The following is a 17,441-nucleotide window of genomic DNA, read 5'->3' as shown; positions in this document are numbered from 1 at the left end:
GAAGACCACCACCACAGCACCCCCCCCAAAAAAAAACCAAAAACAAGCAGGTAATGATAGCCAAGAGGTTCTGTTTCCAGGCTTTGAGGTGGAGGGGGAGAGGTGAAAGCTTTGAGAAGACCACCACCACCCCCACCCCCCCAAGAAAACCCCAAACAAACAAAACCCAACAACAAACAGGTAATGACAGCCAACAGGTTCTGTTTCCAGGCTTTGAGGTATAGGGGGGGGAGGTGAAAGCTTTGAGAAGACCACCACCACCCCACCCTCCTAAGAAACCCCCAAACAAACAAAACCCAGCAACAAGCAGGTAATGATAGCCAAGAGATTCTGTTTCCAGGCTTTGAGGTATAGGGGGGGGAGGTGAAAGCTTTGAGAAGACCACCACCACCCCACCCTCCCAAGAAACCCCCAAACAAACAAAACCCAGCAACAAGCAGGTAATGATAGCCAAGAGGTTCTGTTTCCAGGCTTTGAGGAAGTGGGGGGTGGGGTGGGGAAAAAAGCTTTGATAAGAACACCTCCCCACCCCCCCCCAAAAAAAAGAGAAAATCCAAATGAAATTACAGAACTATAACAAAATAAGTTTTAAACCCACATTTTCAGGGGGGTATCATGGGTTATTTGGGGGAAGAAGCTCTACTGAGGAGCTGGGGCTCCCCTTGCCGCGGCCCTCCGGGAGGCACCAGCAGCGAGCCAGTGTTATTTCCTGCAGCCCCAAGCCCCCACCTCCCGCCTTTCCCTTCGGGAGCAGAGCAGCCAGACGAGATGTTATCAAGAGGCTGAACCTTACAGAAAGCCCCCTTTTTAAAAGCGAGTACTTCCTCTGCTTATTTCATGTGGTATCCTGTGGAACTGAACTCTCTCTCCTCCCTGCTACGAACGGGCGCGTTTGGGGAGGAAAAAGGCAAGGAGAGGCGGCGGGGGGTGGGGGGTGGGGAGGGGAGGAACCAGAAAGAAAGAGGCAAAAAAAGACCTAACAACATCCTTATTGTGTTGGGTTGCTTCTTGTCTTGTTCTTTTTCCCTTTTCTTTTTTCAGTTTCAATGCTTTTCCTAAAGCTACAGGCTCCAGGAGTAAAAAAAAATACACACACACACAAAACCCCGAAACAAACCCCCCCCCCCCAAAAAAAATTTCTCCTGCATCAAAAAGAAGTGATGAGCTTCTCTCCTCGTTCCTTTGATTTATTCTCATTAGGGCCTTTGAACAAACAATATTCTGCCCTCTCAAATAGCAGGCAGGGTATATGTTACACCCAAAGAAAAACAAACAACGCTGGCTTAAAGACATCCACACCGAACGCGATTCCTGGAGAGAGGCAGGGGCAGATGCGCGCGCGGCCGCCGACACCGACCTGCTTCTGGCATTCCAGTTTCAGGGTGATGAATAAATCATACATCAAGGAGACATCCCCAACAAAGGGAAGCACCTTCAAACAGCCGTGAGTACACGCAGGTAACAGGGTTTCAGACACTTTAATCCTGACAGAGACAGGAGTTAGGGCCAGGCCTGGGTGGGAGGTGAGCTGCTGGAGATACCGCACTAGAGGAAGTGTTGGGAGTTGGGCTTTAGATGGCCTTTAATGGTCCCTTCCAAGCCAAACCACTCTAAGTCTCCATGGAAAGTCCCAGATGGGTGGAGAAATAACTCTCTGAACCCCCAACTCCAGAATGGCACCCAGAAGCTGAAGAAGATGGCAAATGGGGAAACAAGGGAAATCGCAGAGTACCTCAAGTTGAATACACACACAAGGATATGGAATCACAGATCATAGAATCAAAAAGGTTGGAAGAGATCTCAAAGATCATCAAGTCCAACCTGTCACCCAAGACTCATTTAGGTTGGAAAACACTCTTAAGATCACCAAGCTCAACCACGAACCCACTACTGCCAAGTCCACCACTAAACCATGCCCCTCAGCACCACATCTACACAGCTTTGAAATCCCTTAGGGACAGTGATTCTACCACTTCCCAGGACTGCCTGTTCCAAGGCTTGAGAACCGTTTTGAGGAAGAAATTCTCCCTCATACCCAAACTGAACCTCTGCAGGCACAACTCGATGGTCAGGTCTGCCCCCTGCAACACCTCCTGCAAAACCAGGGTCACTTTACCTCCTTGGGCACCTCACACAGTGTATGTGGGATGCTGGCTACCCTACTAGGAGCAAAGCCCAAGCACGGGCCTTGTCCCAGAGACAAGTGCCACCACTACCACCAAGTCACAAAGAGCTTGATGCTGAATCCTTCTGCAAGCCACAACTGCACCTGCTCCAATAATCCCTGCGTCCGAGCGGACTGGCAGCCAACACCGCTTAGCCTTCCCCAACAAGCCTCTTCCTGCCTCTCTCCCCAAAATTAATGGAGCGTGAGGCTGGAACTCAAAGGAAATATGGGCTTTTCAGGGCTGGAAGAACCTCACCTGGGATTTCAACACATCCTCTGCATGAGAGGTAGGCAGCTGCTACCAAAGTGAAACCCAACACCCCCTCCAAGCGCTCTCCTCTCAACGGCGCGCGTCCCCCGAAACTCCCCGGCGCCGCTTCGCCTTCCCCAACGGGACCCCCTTGCTCAGAACACAACCCACAGCCAACCTCTAGGGCAACAAGAGATGTCTTACCTGAAAGCCCCCCAGGGGCTAGATAATTAGTTCCCCCTGTTTCAGTGGAGGAAGGCACAGAGTCTGGACAATCTGCTGGAGCAGAAGGGAAAGCAAAGAAAAACAACAACAAACAAAAAGAGAGAGAAACAAAAAAAAAGAGAGAGAAAGAGAGAAAGAAAGAAAGAAAGAAAGAAAGAAAAAAAAAATCAGTATACAGGCAGTTCTCTGGAGGCTCCCAGCATGGCCGTGGGCAGAACATGCATTCCAAAGGGCTTAGCAGGAAGCGATTACTAATTGTCCGCGTGGAGACGGGGAGTTCATCAAGAGGCATCCACCCCAACTCGTCGCCTCCATCAAGGCTGCGCGCTGCCCTTCATCACCAGCCAAAGCTGATTATAGGCCAGCGAAAATTACAGAGCCTGCCTGCCACCTTCCCAGCCAAGTCACCGGGGGAGCGAGATCAAGGCTGTCGTGGGTCCTGATGCCAGCCACCTCCCAAGGGTGGCGTTAATTTAGGCAACACCTGGAAGTCACCAATAGGGGAACTGAAAGGGAAAGGTCCCGCCGGCGGCCAACGGTCTTCGCTTGGGTTGCCCTGCACTCAGCTCTTGCCACCGCCAGCTGCTGGCAGGTTGGACACCCTGCTGTCGCCCACCTCCCTGGGTCTGCCCCTCCATGCACCCCTCCAGGGTGGAAGAAAATGGCCTGCCTCATTAGATGTTTCTCCTGCTGCGTGGAGGTGGCTCAAGCGCAAGGTTTGGACCTTCGCATTCCAAGCCTGCCTCTCCAGGTGACAACAACCAGAAGCCAACACCGACTCGCTGGTTGTACAGGTAAAGTTCAGCTTTTTTTGGTCATTACCATGGTGCAGACAAGTTCAAGGACAAAAGCCTGAGAAGACCCAAGAAGTTCACACAACCTTCTGGTCTTCAGCAAGTTCCCAGGGGCTGTGGGTTTCATCACATTTGGGCCCCCTAATGACATCATTGTGCTCGTGGCTGTATCTCAAAGCGAGGGCCACCACCAGGAGAGCTGAGATAATTATCCCCCTAACGAGAGAAGCAATTTTCCCAGGTTTCATCCCTGAAATTCCAGGGAAAAAGAAATTCCTGTCTGCACAACCTCATTTTATCAGAGCAAAGTAGAAGCCCTAACAGGAATATACAGTTTAACAGGATATACTTAATCAAACTGAAAACAATAGAGGAGACAGGAAACGGACCTACTTGTGAAACACTGTATATGCTACACTCTCTAAATGCCTGGTCCTGCTTTCTATGCTTTAAAAGAAATACCTTCCCCCTCCCTCCCCACCCCTCTCCTTTTTGTTTTTAACCCTTTCTAATCCAAACAGAAGATTTCCCCTGCCCTTCCCCTGGGATGGCTTCAACTGTTTGGGCTACAGAAGCCTTCTGAACTCAGGCTGGACCATGCTGCCTTGCACTGGGCTCCATCTGTCCCTGGTTACAACTCCCCTGATGTGTCCCTGTGGGATGAAGGACACAATTTCCATGTTGCCTTGCTCTAGGGATGATGCATGACCAGGAGGTCATCTGTTAGAATATTGGACAGGATGGCAGGAGAGAATCCTATCCCAACTTAAAATGCCTAACCTTAGCAATGGGTCCAAGGTCAAGTTGGATGGGGTAGCTGGATGAGGTGAACTTTAAAAGTACTCTTCCAACCCCAAATTCCCACAACTATGAATGGAGTGATGAGCTTTCATGACTTTTCACAGCAGTCCCACGTCCTGTCATCCAACACCCAGCTCCATCAAAGCATTACCATCTAAAGATTCTTCAGAGGACCTTGACTCTAGACTGAACATGATGGTCAGGTGTGGGTTAAGACCAAAAGTGGGACCCTCCTGGCCTTTCTGCCCTACAGGTGGCTGATTTAATCCTTGCACTTTTCCCAGCACCCACAGATTTACTAAGGGCTCTCACTAGTAGGAAGTACCAGCACCAGACAGGTCAAAGGATCAGAGGTTTACCCAAGCCCACTGCATGCAAATTTCCTCCAAACACCACCTTCCCACAACACTAAACCATCACAGAGACATACAGTCATTCATGGTGGCCACCAGCACAACCTTGCAAGGTGCTGAATAGCTCCTGCAAGATGCCAAACCTCCAACTTCCCTGAAAGTCAGTGCCACAGGACAGCATTTGGCTCTGCAGCAACATCTCAGCAGGTTTGCTGCACTATCATAATCCAGCACTACCTGGACCAGACACCCAGGAGCATGATTAACACAGCCCCTCACTACCCCTTGTCCCACATAATGATAGGTCAAAAGAATCTACTTGAATTAGTTGGAGGCACTGCTATCCAGCTTGCTTCCAACACAGCTGCAAGTGGCAGCTCCTGCAGGAACACAGGGGATGCTGAGCATGCCACATGCCTCCAGGACTGCATGGTGAGCCTGGCCCCATCAACACCACCATCACACAGCCCTGCAAAACAGTCCCAGTGTAAGAAAAAGGCAAAGTCCTCTCCTTGATGGACAAGCAAGCCAGTGTGGACCAACAGCCTTCCTGCAGGTAATCTGGCTGTCAGGGCAGACTTTCCCACTCCACAGTAAAGTACAGGAACGCCAGATCTACCCTGCCAACACACAAACTGAGGGGACATTTCACTGCCTCCTTCAAGACCCCCAGCCACCTGTCCATCCCTGCTTCCCTTCAGTCAGTGACACAGCCCCCAACCCAAACCATCATCCCCTCCAATTATAAAAGAAGCAATCCTCATCACAATAGTTTTAAACCAAAAGAGGAGAGACACAGGAGGAAAGAGGTTGCTTATGATAAGGGTTGAAGCACTGGAGCAGGTTGCCCAGAGAAGTGGTAGATGCCCCATCCATGGCAACGTAACAAGTTAGGCTGGAGTGGGCTCTAAGCAAAGTGCTTGAATTGGAGATGTCCTTGCTGTGTGCAGGGAGTTAGGACTGGATGACCTTTAACAGTCTCTCCAACCCAAACCATTCAATGACCTTGGGCACTGGTGACCACTGCCAGAGCCCATGCTGGTCCAGGTATTCCTGCCTGTCTACGTGGAGCACTTGCAAGAGGTAGCACCAAATGCTTAAATATGTTTATGACCACTGGAAAAGCAGAAGCTTCCAGCTGGATGCACATTCCCAGCTCCATCAATAGATGCACTTCCCCAGGCCTAAATAAATAGAGCTTCCCCCCCAGGCTCCCAGGGTGGAAGATGGTTCACATGCACCAACTAGGTAAAAAGACTTCCCACCTTCCCACCATCACCTCCTGCCCTTTTCCTAGGGAGAGGCCAGTTAATCCTCAACACCCAGCTGGGAAACCACCACAGGAGACAGCACTGGAGCTGGGATGGGAAAACCCTCGGTCCCTCTGCAGAGGAAACACTGAGAAACCCTGAGCTTGCAAAACCCACCTGGAACAACAGACTTCCAGGCTCCGTTGGAGCCCGTCACAGCCCTGCTAAGTCAAAGAGTTCAGCTGCCAAATGGACTTTTTTTTTTATTCTTTCAAAAAAAGGGGAAAGTGGGGAAAAAATGAAGAAAGGAGGGCCTTTTTATTTTTTTTTTTGGGTGAGTAACCCAGTTGTTTCAGCACTTCCGATGGGCAGGGTTAATCACTTCCTATTGGCCGATAGGAACAACTTTTCCTTTCGAAATGGCACATTCAGTGTTCTGCGGCTTCTCTGTTTACACACATTTTGCTACCTTATGTCAACACTTGCTAATGAATAAATGTATCACAGGGCTAACTGAAAACGAGGTCCTGGCAGAGGCGCGTCGGATGTCTGAACCCTCTGCGAAGGGATTCGAGCCTGACCGTCCCTAACAAGAAACCCAAGGCAGAGAGCTGCAGCCCTTCTCTCCTACACCTCCCAACAAACCCCTTTGCATCCCAGGTCGGGATGATCACTGTAGAGTTAGGTAATGCTTGGACTTGATGATCTTAGAGGCCCCTTCCCAAACGAAAACAACTCTGTGATTGTTGGGTGGTGGTGGGGGGAAAGGCAATAAAAGCACACATAGGAACTTTTAGGAGAGCACTGCCCATCAGGGACGACGCATGGAGACCGATACCGATCTCACCCTCAGTCTCCGACGGCACAAAACCCTTCCACAGACCATCACAGGCTCGGGATGCTGAACCTGCTCTCAACATCCCTCTTTTATTAATGAGCCTTTATCTCCTGTTTTTCCACACTGAGGCACAGTATCGCATGCTTTGCCACTCAGCTGGTCTGATGAAACAGCCTTGCTGATACTCACAAACCACAGACACACGCAAAAAGACTTTCTGAAGATTTTGCAGGGGGGAAAAAAAAGCCAAACAAACAACACTCCAGCTTCTGAGGGCTGGATTCTAGAGTAGGAATGAGCAGTGCACAGGATATGACCCCCCCACACAGCAATGCTCTATGTGCCTGCAGCAACCTCAGCTCTGGGGTTTGTTTTAGCTCTCTGAGAAAGTGAAGAGCAGCAGTTCTGCAGAAACTACTCTTTATGTTAAAAAAGAAAAACAACCAACAAACCACAAACAAAAAAAAAACAACCCTCCACCCAACAAACTAACACAAAAACCACCCCTAATACTAGTCTTCAGAAATGCATTTATCTTTGTCTTCCTGCAGCACCATGCCCCTCCTTCATGCTGTGACCGGGGAGGGGGACACAAAACCACAGAGACCACCACGAACTGCCACGACCACACAGACCACAGAGACCACCGCACTTCAGCCAGCACTCCAGGATCCACTAATCCTCGGGGAGCCAGGAGCTCCCTCATGGAGCAACCCTACGACTTTCTGATCCTCCCTCCCCACCTCTCCTCCTTCCAGTCCAATTTATCTTGCACCCGGCGAGCTCGCTGCCAACTGAGAGTTTATGCAGACAACCGCAGAAGACCTGGTGCCAGCCTCAAATGGGCTTCTCCCCTGGCACCCTGACATTCAATTACAAGCAACAGGCATGCAGAGCAGCTCTTAAAGAAGAAGAAAAAAAAAAAAAAAAGGAATTAAAACCCCTTTTCCTCCTCTTTTTAAAAAAAAAAAAACTTTTTGACCAACCTGACTCCTTTAAAAGCCAGAAAAAAAATTCTACCTGCTCCACTTCTCAAGGCTCCTCAGGATTTCCCAGCTTATCAGGGTGATGTTATCCCCCCCGAGCTGTGAAGAATCCCAGTTTAAACCCCAAGTGAATTCACCCCCCAGGGGTGCAGGAGGCAGCGCTGCCATGTCTTAAATTCTCCTGGCTTTCTGAGCAGGGAAAGACCTGCGGTGCACCACCAAGATCCCTCTGAAAGTTTCCTTGCCAGAGTTTTCACTTTGTGCAGAGGGGTGGCTTCGATAAATCAAGATGTTAATTCTTCCACAAAAGCCAAGTGCACGGCAGGAGATGATTCCCTTGAGGAAAAGGGGCTGTTCCCCCCCACAGCCCCTCGACCCCTGGTTTGTTGTTTTTTGGTTTTTTTTTTCCCATGCAAGCTGCAGATAAAAGAAGTCCACTTACCAGTTGGTTTGAGAAAATCCATTGGATATCTGGAGTAGGGTGGAGGGGGAGACTCTGGAATTAGAAAAGTTGAGAGAAAATGAAGGCAGAGCCATGAAAAAAAAAAAGAAAGAAAAAGAAAAAAGATAGGAACTTATGATAACAGTGGCATTCTTTTAGCAAAACTGTTTGTCTTAGCTCTGGGGGTTGGAGGCAGGGCAGCGAGGCGGTGATTGCCTTGATATTTAGCTGTCAGATAAACAAAAGGGGCCGTCTGGCGCCAGTCTCCCTGCTATCTGCCGCTCGGGCTGTCTGATCGGGGCCTCCTTGGCTCGACGGAGCCGCGGCAGCGCCGGGACCGACCGGCCGCGCCAGGCGGCCCCTAATCCCCCGGCACCGAGAGAGGATGGCGGGGCGGCTGCGCCGGGGGGCCGCGGGGGGGTAGGGGGTAGGGGGATGCCTCTCATTTCCCCTCTGTTTAAAAGAAAAAAGCAAAATACTACAAATAAACACCCCAACTGTAAGTTTGGGGATGAGGTGAGGTGTGTGTTCCTTACTTTTTTCTCGCTAAAAAATATGCAGTGGCTAAGGAGCCCAGCGAGGCTGCATCCCCATCCTCACCATCCCTACCTCCATCACCCCCACTTCCACTATCCTCAATCCCACTAGCCTCATCCCCACTATCCCCCAACCCCACCATCCCCACCACCACTATCACCATCACTACCGTCCTCACCCCCACCACCCCCAGCTCCACCATCCTCATCCCCACCTCATCCCCACCACCTCCACCATCCCCACCGTCCCTGCTGACCCCCGCCCCGTTCCCCCTCTCTCCCCAGTCCGTCCGCGCCGTACCGAGCTCGCAGAGCCGGCTGAGGTGGTACGGGTTGCAGCAGACCAGCTCGGGGTGAGCCTTGCCGTAGGATTCACAGCAACATAACCGCTTCACTTCGGAGCAGTGGCGAAGGTCGGGCCAGCGGAACACCTTACAGAGCAACACCGGCAGCGGGTACCAGTGTTGACCCAAGCGGGAGTCGGCCTTGGCGGGTAGCAGCAGGCAGGGGGTCCGAGCCCCGCCGCGGGACTCCACGGCGTGCAGCAAGCCCTCCAGCTGCCGCTCCTTCAGCCGCTTCAGCACGGCGTGGGTCAGCGCCTTCAGTTCCGCCTCCGCGCCCGCGGAAGCCCGGCCACCGCGGCCCGTTTTACCCGGGCAGCACCCACGTCCCCCGCCGCAAACATGCGCCCGGGCCTCGGCCGCCGCCGCCGCCGCTCCGGATTCACCCCCTCCCGCCGCCGCCTCCTCCTCCTCTTCCTCGCCGCCGGGCGCACGGCTCCTCCAAAGCCGCCGAACGAGCACCGAGCGTTTGGTCCTGAACATGCGGGACGAGAGGAGGGGCCCCCGGCTACAAAACGGGCATGTCGTCCGCCGCGCATGAAGGGGCCGGGAGCCGAGACGCGGCGGCGGCGGCGGCGGCAGCGGCGGCGGCGGGCAGCGGCAGGCGGCGGGCGGCGGGGGGAAGGCGGCGGCGGCGGCGGCGGCGGCGGGGCCGAGGCGGGCTGTGGCATGCGCCAGTCTCCGCGCTGGGGCCGCGGGTCCCGCCGCCTCCCGCGGGGGGCTGCGCCGGCCCGCGCCTGTGCCCGCTGCCAAAAATACAACAACGAAAATTAAAAATAATAATTACCAAAAAAAAAAAAAAAAGAAGGGGGAGGGGAGAAAAAGGGGGAAGGGAGGGAGGAGAGGGGAGGAAGAGCAGTCGCTGCTCGGTTCTGGTTTTTGCCCAAAAAAGCGAAAAAGAGCCGAATTAAAAAAATCTATCCCCGTTTAGAGTCTGCGGTGCATGGCGGTGGGGGAGGCGGGCTGGGCTTGCCGGCGCCGCGCCGCCCTACGCGGCTGCGGAGCGCGGCCGGAGCCGCCGCGGGGGATCCTCGGCCTCTCGGGGGCCGCAGCTCCCATCAAACCCGCCCGGTGCTGGGGAGAGGGAGGGAGTGAGCTGGGCGGGGGGGGAAATATGTGTGTGTATGTGTGTGTGTGTGTGTGTGCGTGTGTGTGTGTTTGAGGGGGGGTTAGGGGTGGGGGGTGGAGAGCCGGGTTTGATGCAACGCAGGGCAGAACGGAAAGATCAAAATAAAATATGCAAAATTATTTAAAACTTTAAAAAAAAAAATCTGGGATGAAAAAAAAAGAAACCAACCAAAAAAAAAAAAAACCAATTAAAATATTAAAAAGCCCCCAAAACACCAACCCTAAGAGTCGGCCGTCGGAATAGGTTTCAGCATCTGTCACAAAAGAGAAGCCCAGGCGCATCCAGAAGTGTTGTATCCCTTTTTTCAAAAGCCGAGGACCGTCCTGATGCGGGGTTCGGGGTTGCTGAGGTCCGTTTGGGTTTGGTTCGGTTTATCTTTTGGTTTATCTTTTTCCTTCCCTCCTTCTTCCCAAAGGTTTTAATCCACACACGCCGAGTCTTGATCCGGCTTCTACGGGGGAAAAAAAAGAGGGGGGGGGGGGGGGGAAACACCAAAAAGTGGGGCTGTGTCCCCCGTTTCTTTGCCCAAAGAAGAGGTCCGGGAGGAAAAACCTCGCTGCCCACCCGCCCCGCTCCGCCACCAGCCCCGGTGCTTACATGAGTGCGGGGGCTGCCCGCCGCCGACCCTCTCCGTGCTGCCGGCGTCTCTGCCTCCGTGCCTTTTTTTTTTCCCCTTTCCTCCTCCTTCCTTCCCCTCCTCCTCTTTCCTTGGGTTGGTTGTTTGGGGTTGGGTTTTTCTTCTTCTTCTTCCTTTTTTTTTTTTTTTTTTTTTTTTTTAATTCTTTCCTCCCCCTCTCTCTCCCTCCCTCCTTTCCTTCCCTCCTCTCGCTGCAACGAGCCCCGCAGCCAGCACCTCCTTCTTTCCCTTTGCTGCGGGGAGCGGAGCCGGCCCCAAGAACAAGCGCGGTGCTTACGCGCTCGGCCGCACCCGCCTCCCGCCCCGTTCCACCTCCCCCCCAGCCTACTCTCACGCCCCCCCCCCCCGCCTCTCCCCCCCTCTTCGCTACTGCTCCCTCCCTCTTCCGCGCCCCGGTGGCGGCGGCGGCTCGCAGTGCGCAGCGGCGCGGCCCTGGCCCCGTCACGTGGGTGTCTAGACACCGTGTCGCTCCGGGGAAAAAAAAATGATTATATATATATATATAAATATATATATAAATATATATATATTACATATATATATATATAATATCTATCTCGAACCGCCTTGCGCAAAGCGGCAGCTCGGGTTGATGAAAGGTTGTGGGTGTCCGTCCTTCCTTCCTTCCCCCCCCCCCGCCCCGGAGTGCTGCCCCCTCCGTACCCCTGCCACAGGGGGGGAGGGATGGGGGGGGTGGTAGAGGGGGAGGGTGCGAAGGGGGTACCCAGCAGAAGTGCCGAGGGGGTGCGGAGGAGCTGGTACCCACCGGGAGTGCAGTCCCCTCTCTACACCCTTGGCACGGGGGGAGTTGGGGTACCCATCCGGGGTGTTGCGCGGATACGGAGAGGCAGGTCCCCACCAGTAGTACCCACGCCTCCGTACCCCTGGCACGGGAACAAAAGGGGGTACCCGTCCAATGTGCTGCGCGGGTGCAGAGTGGCTTGTCCTCACCAACCCTGCTGTCCCCTACTCACCCCTAGCACGGGAAGAGGAGAGAAGCTACTCCTGCGCGGGTGTGGAGTTGCTTGGTGCCCACCAGGAGGCTTCCCTCTCCATACTCCCGGCACAGAAAAAGGTACTCATCACGGGTGTTACACGGGTGCGGAGGACCTGGTCTACACCAGGAGTGCTGCCCCTCTGCACACGGGGTGAGGGGGGAAACCCACCGGCAATGCTGCACGGGTGCGGAGAGTCTGGTCCGCACCAGGACTGATGCTCCCTCCATACCCCAGGCACTGGAAGGCAGGGGGAACCCTCCGAGAGTGCTGCGGGGGTGTGGAGGGTCTGGTCTCCACCCGCAATGCTGAGCTGGTGTGAAGCGGCTGGTCGTGCCTCCTATCCCCCCCACCCTTTCAGCAAAGCATGAGGCAGCCCTTGAAACACTGGAGTGTTAAATGTTGTAGTTTTTGCTTCATTAAACAATAGTAAATATTACTAAACAATAATAAATATTATTAAATGGGGAGGGGTGTGTGTGTGTTGTATTATTATGGGCAGTGTGCCCAGGTGGCCAAGAAGGCCAATGGCATCCTGGCCTGCATCAAGAATTGTGTGGCCAGCAGGAGCAGGGAAGTCATTGTGCCCTGTCCTCTGCACTGGTTAGGCCACACCTTGAGTCCTGTGTCCAGTTCTGGGCCCCTCAGTTTAAGAAGGACATCGAGACACTTGAAGGTGTCCAGAGAAGGGCAATGAGGCTGGGGAGAGGCCTCGAGCATAAGCCCTATGAGGAGAGGCTGAGGGAGCTGGGGTTGCTTAGCCTAGAGAAGAGGAGGCTCAGGGGAGACCTTCTTGCTCTCTACAGCTACCTGAAGGGAGGTTGCAGCCAGGAGGATGTTGGTCTCTTCTCCCAGGCAAGCAGCACCAGAACAAGAGGACACAGTCTCAAGTTGTGCCAGGGGAAGTTTAGGCTGGAGGTGAGGAGAAAGTTCTTCACAGAGAGAGTTGTTAGCCTTTGGAATGTGCTGCCCAGGGAGGTGGTGGAGTCACCCTCCCTGGAGGTGTTCAAGAGGGGATTGGATGTGGCACTTGGTGCCATGGTTTAGTCATGAGGTCTGTGGTGACAGGTTGGACTCGATGATCTTTGATGTCTCTTCCAACCTTGGTGATTCTGTTAAGAGCTGCTGAAACCAAGGAGGGTTCAGATGAAGGTGGGCATGGGAGACTCACACCATGGGAACAACCAACATCTATCAGGGGGTTGTAAGATATTTTGTAATGATTAAAGCATTTTGCATTTTCCAATTAATAATAATAATAATAATAATCATTTTATCTTTTCATAGTGTGGTATGTTGAATGTATCAAAAGCATTAAATCCCAAACCAAATCCAAATCCAGGCATAAAAAAATAATAGTAAAAACACATATGTATGACTCTGGGCCTAGCACAAAAAGCAACAATGCTAATGACACTAAAAATACATCATCTATCATTAATAATATAATGCTAATAATACTTTGTGCCTTTACAGCATCTGTCACCCAGTGAAGGAGAAATACTTCACTGAAGGTAAACAGAATAGAATCACAGAGTCATCTTGGCTGGAGAAGACCTTTAAGATCAAGTCCAACCCTTAACGCAGCACTGCCAGGCCACCACTAGACCTTCAGCACCACAGCTACACAGATCTAAAACCCCTCCAAGGATGGGGACTCCACCACTGTTCTGGGCAGCCTGGTCCAGGCTTGACAAACTGTTCCTCATGTCCAACCTAAACCTAAACCTCCCCTGATGCAACTCAAGGATGGTTCCTCTTGTCCTATCACTTGTTACTTGGAAGAGGAGACCAACTCCTGCCTGGCTTCAGTCTCCTTCCAGGGAGTTGTAGAACAACAGCACCCCCAATTCTCATGACATGAGAAGCAGAACCAGTGAGCACATCACACCATGGTTCTTCTTATTATGGATACTATAGTTTCAGGGACCCGTGGGGTACACCCCAGATCCCTCATTCCAATTCTGCCTGAGGGAAACTGGGCCAGCAAGAGGCTATGTGGCTGGTACAGCCTCGTCATGCTCCACAGTGGAGAAGTCAGTCCAGCTGGACCATCTAGGACTAGGCTTTGCAGAAGAAGTCTCCAGGCATCCACATCCTTGGCTAGGGTCTCCCAAGAAGTCAGTTACTGCCCTGAAAGCAGAAGCCAAGACATTTAAATCAAAAGAGGCAGAGATGTGGTGCTGAGGGTCATGGCTTAGCAGCAGATTTGGTACAGTCAGAGAATGGTTGGACTGGATGGTCTTGAAGGTTATTTTCCAACCAAGAAGATTTTATGGTTCCTATAAGCACAAGCCTATTCTAAATCAATTCCAAAACACCTAAATCAATTCCAGTGACACCAGCCATAAAATGCAAGCAGGGTGTTCCTGGGTTTGTCTGTCCTAGATATCCCTGTCCAGGAATGCAGAGATTGTGTTAGACCCCAGCCTTGCAAATAGTGATGTGTGACTCCAAGCAGGTCTGGCACCCCTGATGGAATTCACTGATTATGGATCTGAACAACTTAGAGGATGCATTTTAGGGCACCTTTATTAAATATTAAAGAGACTCTACCCAGTCAGGCCTCAAACCTGTGTTATGATAAAGATGGAGGTGGGGAAGAGCGTTGCAGGCATCAGAGCAAACAAACGAAATGCTGAGGCAGATCTGTCATGAAACTGGAATCTGAGGTTAGGGATGGACTCCTCACTTAGCCTCCAAATAATTAATGGCACTATTCAAAGCTGCCTGTTCAATGGCCCATCAAATTCTGCAGCTGCTGGTCATACAGTCAGAGTGGTTTGGGGTTAGAACAAGCCATCAAAGATCATTGAGACTCTTGAATGTGTCCAGAGAAGGGCACTGAGGCTGGGGAGAGGCCTCAAGCATAATCCCTATGAGGAGAGGCTGAGGGAGCTGGGGTTGCTTAGCCTGCAGAAGAGGAGGCTCAGGGCAGACCTTCTTGCTCTCTACAACTACCTGAAGGGAGGTTGTAGCCAGGTGGGGTTGGTCTCTTCTCCCAGGCAAGCAGCACCAGAACAAGAGGACACAGTCTCAAGCTGTGCCAGGGGAGGTTTAGGCTCAAGGTGAGTAGGAAGTTCTTCCCAGAGAGAGTTGTTGGCCATTGGAATGTGCTGCCCAGGGAGGTGGTGGAGTCCCCATCCCTGGAGATGTTCAAGAGGGAACTGGATGTTTAGTAGTCAGGAGGTGTTGGGTGACAGGTTGGACTTGATGGTCTCTGAGGTCTCTTCCATTGATTCTATGATCTAGTCCAACTGCACTGCAGTCAGTGGTGACATCTACAGCTGGACCAGGTTGCTCAGGGACCCAGACAACCCCAGCTGGAATGTGGCCAGGATGGGGCATCTAGCATCTCTCTGGGCAGCCTGGGACAGGGTCTGAATGCCCTCTTCCTAAAACATTGCTTCCTTCCCTCCACTTTCAATCTCCCTCTTTTACTTTCAAACCATTACCCCTTGTCCTGTCACAACAGGCTCTGAGAAAAGCTCTGTCCCCAGCTTTTCTGTAGGCTCTTTGAAGCACTGCAAGGCCACCAGAAGGTCTCCCTGGAGCCTTCTCTTCTCCAAGCTGCCCAAGCCCAACTCTCTCAGGCTGGAGCCTCCCAGCAGAGCCCTTCCAGCCCTGCCAGCATTGCTGTGGCCTCCTCTGGCCCTGCTCCAACAGCTCCCTGCCTGTGCTGTGCTGAGGACCCCAGAGCTGCCCCAGCACTGCAGGGGGGGTCTGAACAGAGCCCAGCGGAGGGGCAGAATCCCCTCCCTGCCCCTGCTGCCCACACTGCTGGGGATCAGCCCAGGACAGGGCTGGCTTTGGGCCGGCAGCACTCAGGACCAGCTCATGGCCAGCTCTGCACCACCAAGACCTTCTCCACAGGGCTGCTCTCCAGCCCTGCATCCCTCAGCCTGGGTTGGTGAAGGGAATTGTCCCAACCCAGGTGAAGGACCTTGCACTGGGCCTTGTTGTACCTCATGGGGTTCACACAGTCCCAATCCCCAGACCACTGCAGCTGAGGCTGTTTCAGAGGTGGGGTGAGCTGAGCAGTGCCTAGGGTGCAGCCTGTCGGCCTTGAGGAGGGGTCAAGAGCAGAGCAGCCTCAGCAGCTGGGTCTGCTGCTCTCACCAGAAAAATCCCATTGCTTTTAAAACACTCATGTCTACATCCTGAAAGAAAAAGGGAACAAAAAAGGAAATTTGAGAACATTTTCCTTCAACATCTTGTTCAACAGCCTCCAGAGTGACCTTACATACACCAAGGCTGATTTCTTTGTTTCCTTAGAGAACCTCAGTCCCTTTCCCGCTGTGATGTGTATGGTAAATTGATAAGGAGCCAAAAAAGAACCCAAAACAAAACAAAAAGACAAACAAGTTGCTTCTCATTCCTTTATCTGCTGGTGAAAGTCACACTGGACTTGCCCATTAATATATGTATGGTGCTTTTTAAGCTATAAAAGCTTTCCAGGCTGTTGGAAAGCAGACTGATATCTTTAGTTTGGGTGGGTTTTCTTATTCCCTCTCAGGTTCCTCTTGCCTCTCTGATGACTTGATGACCATGATTTCTTTATTGTCATGAGCAGAGTGACAAAAAGTAACCCCTGTGAAGGGAATGCAAGGTTTAATAATACATAATTTTGGGCACTGCCATGGGTGATCTTCCCTTTCTCATGAGTAGGGACCTGGGCATTAGCACCCCTGGTTGCCCATCCACACAGCAGTGCTTGCCCATCTTTGTGATCTCTGCAGGTGAAATTTGCTTCAGAAGTGTTAAATAGCAAATACCTGAGCAAGAATTGGTTCCTAATTAACTTTTCAGACTTGTTTAAACCAACCATATGGATGTGCCCATGTGGAAAATACAGAAATAAGCATAATGAAGCTGATTAAAATGGACGTGATACCTTGGTGGGGGAAATGCTCTGAAAGATGGTGTGGTGCCCAAAGCCTGTGGATGGCATTGCTCATGGGTAGGTAAATGTCAGCCTGGACCAGAAACCTGCCCCCAGAATGTACCAGAGTTGCTGCTTAACCAAGAGGAGGAATAAAATCTGTTGGAATCACAGAATTATAGAGTAGTTTGGGGGGGAAGGGATCTTTAAAGGTCACCTAGTCCAAAGAGCTTGCAGTGAGCAGAGACATATTCAGCTAAGTCAGGTTGCTCATAACCCCATCCAGCCTGACTTGGAATGTTGTCAGGATATGCTTTGAAGATGCTGAGGGGCCTGAAGCATCTCCCTGAGGAGGCAGAGAGCCCTGGGGCTGTTGAGCCTGGAGAAGAGGAGTCCCAGAGGGGATCTGAGCAATGCTTGTCAGTACCTACAAGCTGAGGGGTCAAGAACATGGGGCCAGGCTCTTTTCAGTGGATCCCAGTGGCAGGACAAGGGTCAATGGGCACAAACTACAACTCACAAGGTTCCATCTGAACAGGAGAAAAAAACTTCTTTGGTGTGAGGGTGCTGGAGACCTGGAGCAGGTTGCTCAGAGAGATTGTGCAGTCTCCTTTGGAGAGAGCCCAAACCCAACTGGACATGGTGATTCTGGGCAAGCTGCTGTAGGAGACCCTGATTTACCAAGGGGGCTGGACTGGACGATCTCCAGAGGTCCTTTCCCATCCCTGCCGTGCTGTGATTCTGTGGTGGGACATCACCACCTCTCCAGGCAAGCTGCACTGGTGTTGCACCACCTTCACCCTAAACAATTCCTT

At 52.2% G+C, this 17,441-nt stretch overlaps 1 protein-coding gene across 3 annotated transcripts in view; it reads right to left on the bottom strand.

The window, feature by feature from the left end:
- SMAD7 (SMAD family member 7) overlaps window positions 1-9,547 on the bottom strand; it is a 34,695-nt gene extending 25,148 nt beyond the window's left edge. The window contains exons 1-3 of one of the 3 annotated variants that reach the window (XM_054179025.1): window positions 8,944-9,547; window positions 8,107-8,160; window positions 2,622-2,696 (exon numbers count right to left, since the gene is read on the bottom strand). In XM_054179025.1, the coding sequence (XP_054035000.1) occupies window positions 2,622-2,696; window positions 8,107-8,160; window positions 8,944-9,466 (652 nt within the window). In that variant the 5' untranslated portion in view covers window positions 9,467-9,547. The remainder of the gene's footprint in view (window positions 1-2,621; window positions 2,697-8,106; window positions 8,161-8,943) is intronic. The other 2 variants (XM_054179026.1, XM_054179027.1) reach the window with 2 other exon arrangements.
- Between the last annotated feature and the right edge of the window lie 7,894 nt (window positions 9,548-17,441).

The sequence above is a fragment of the Dryobates pubescens genome, chromosome Z (genome assembly GCF_014839835.1).
Source record: "Dryobates pubescens isolate bDryPub1 chromosome Z, bDryPub1.pri, whole genome shotgun sequence".
Taxonomy (NCBI): domain Eukaryota; kingdom Metazoa; phylum Chordata; class Aves; order Piciformes; family Picidae; genus Dryobates; species Dryobates pubescens.
This window is presented reverse-complemented; position numbering and strand designations above follow the sequence as displayed.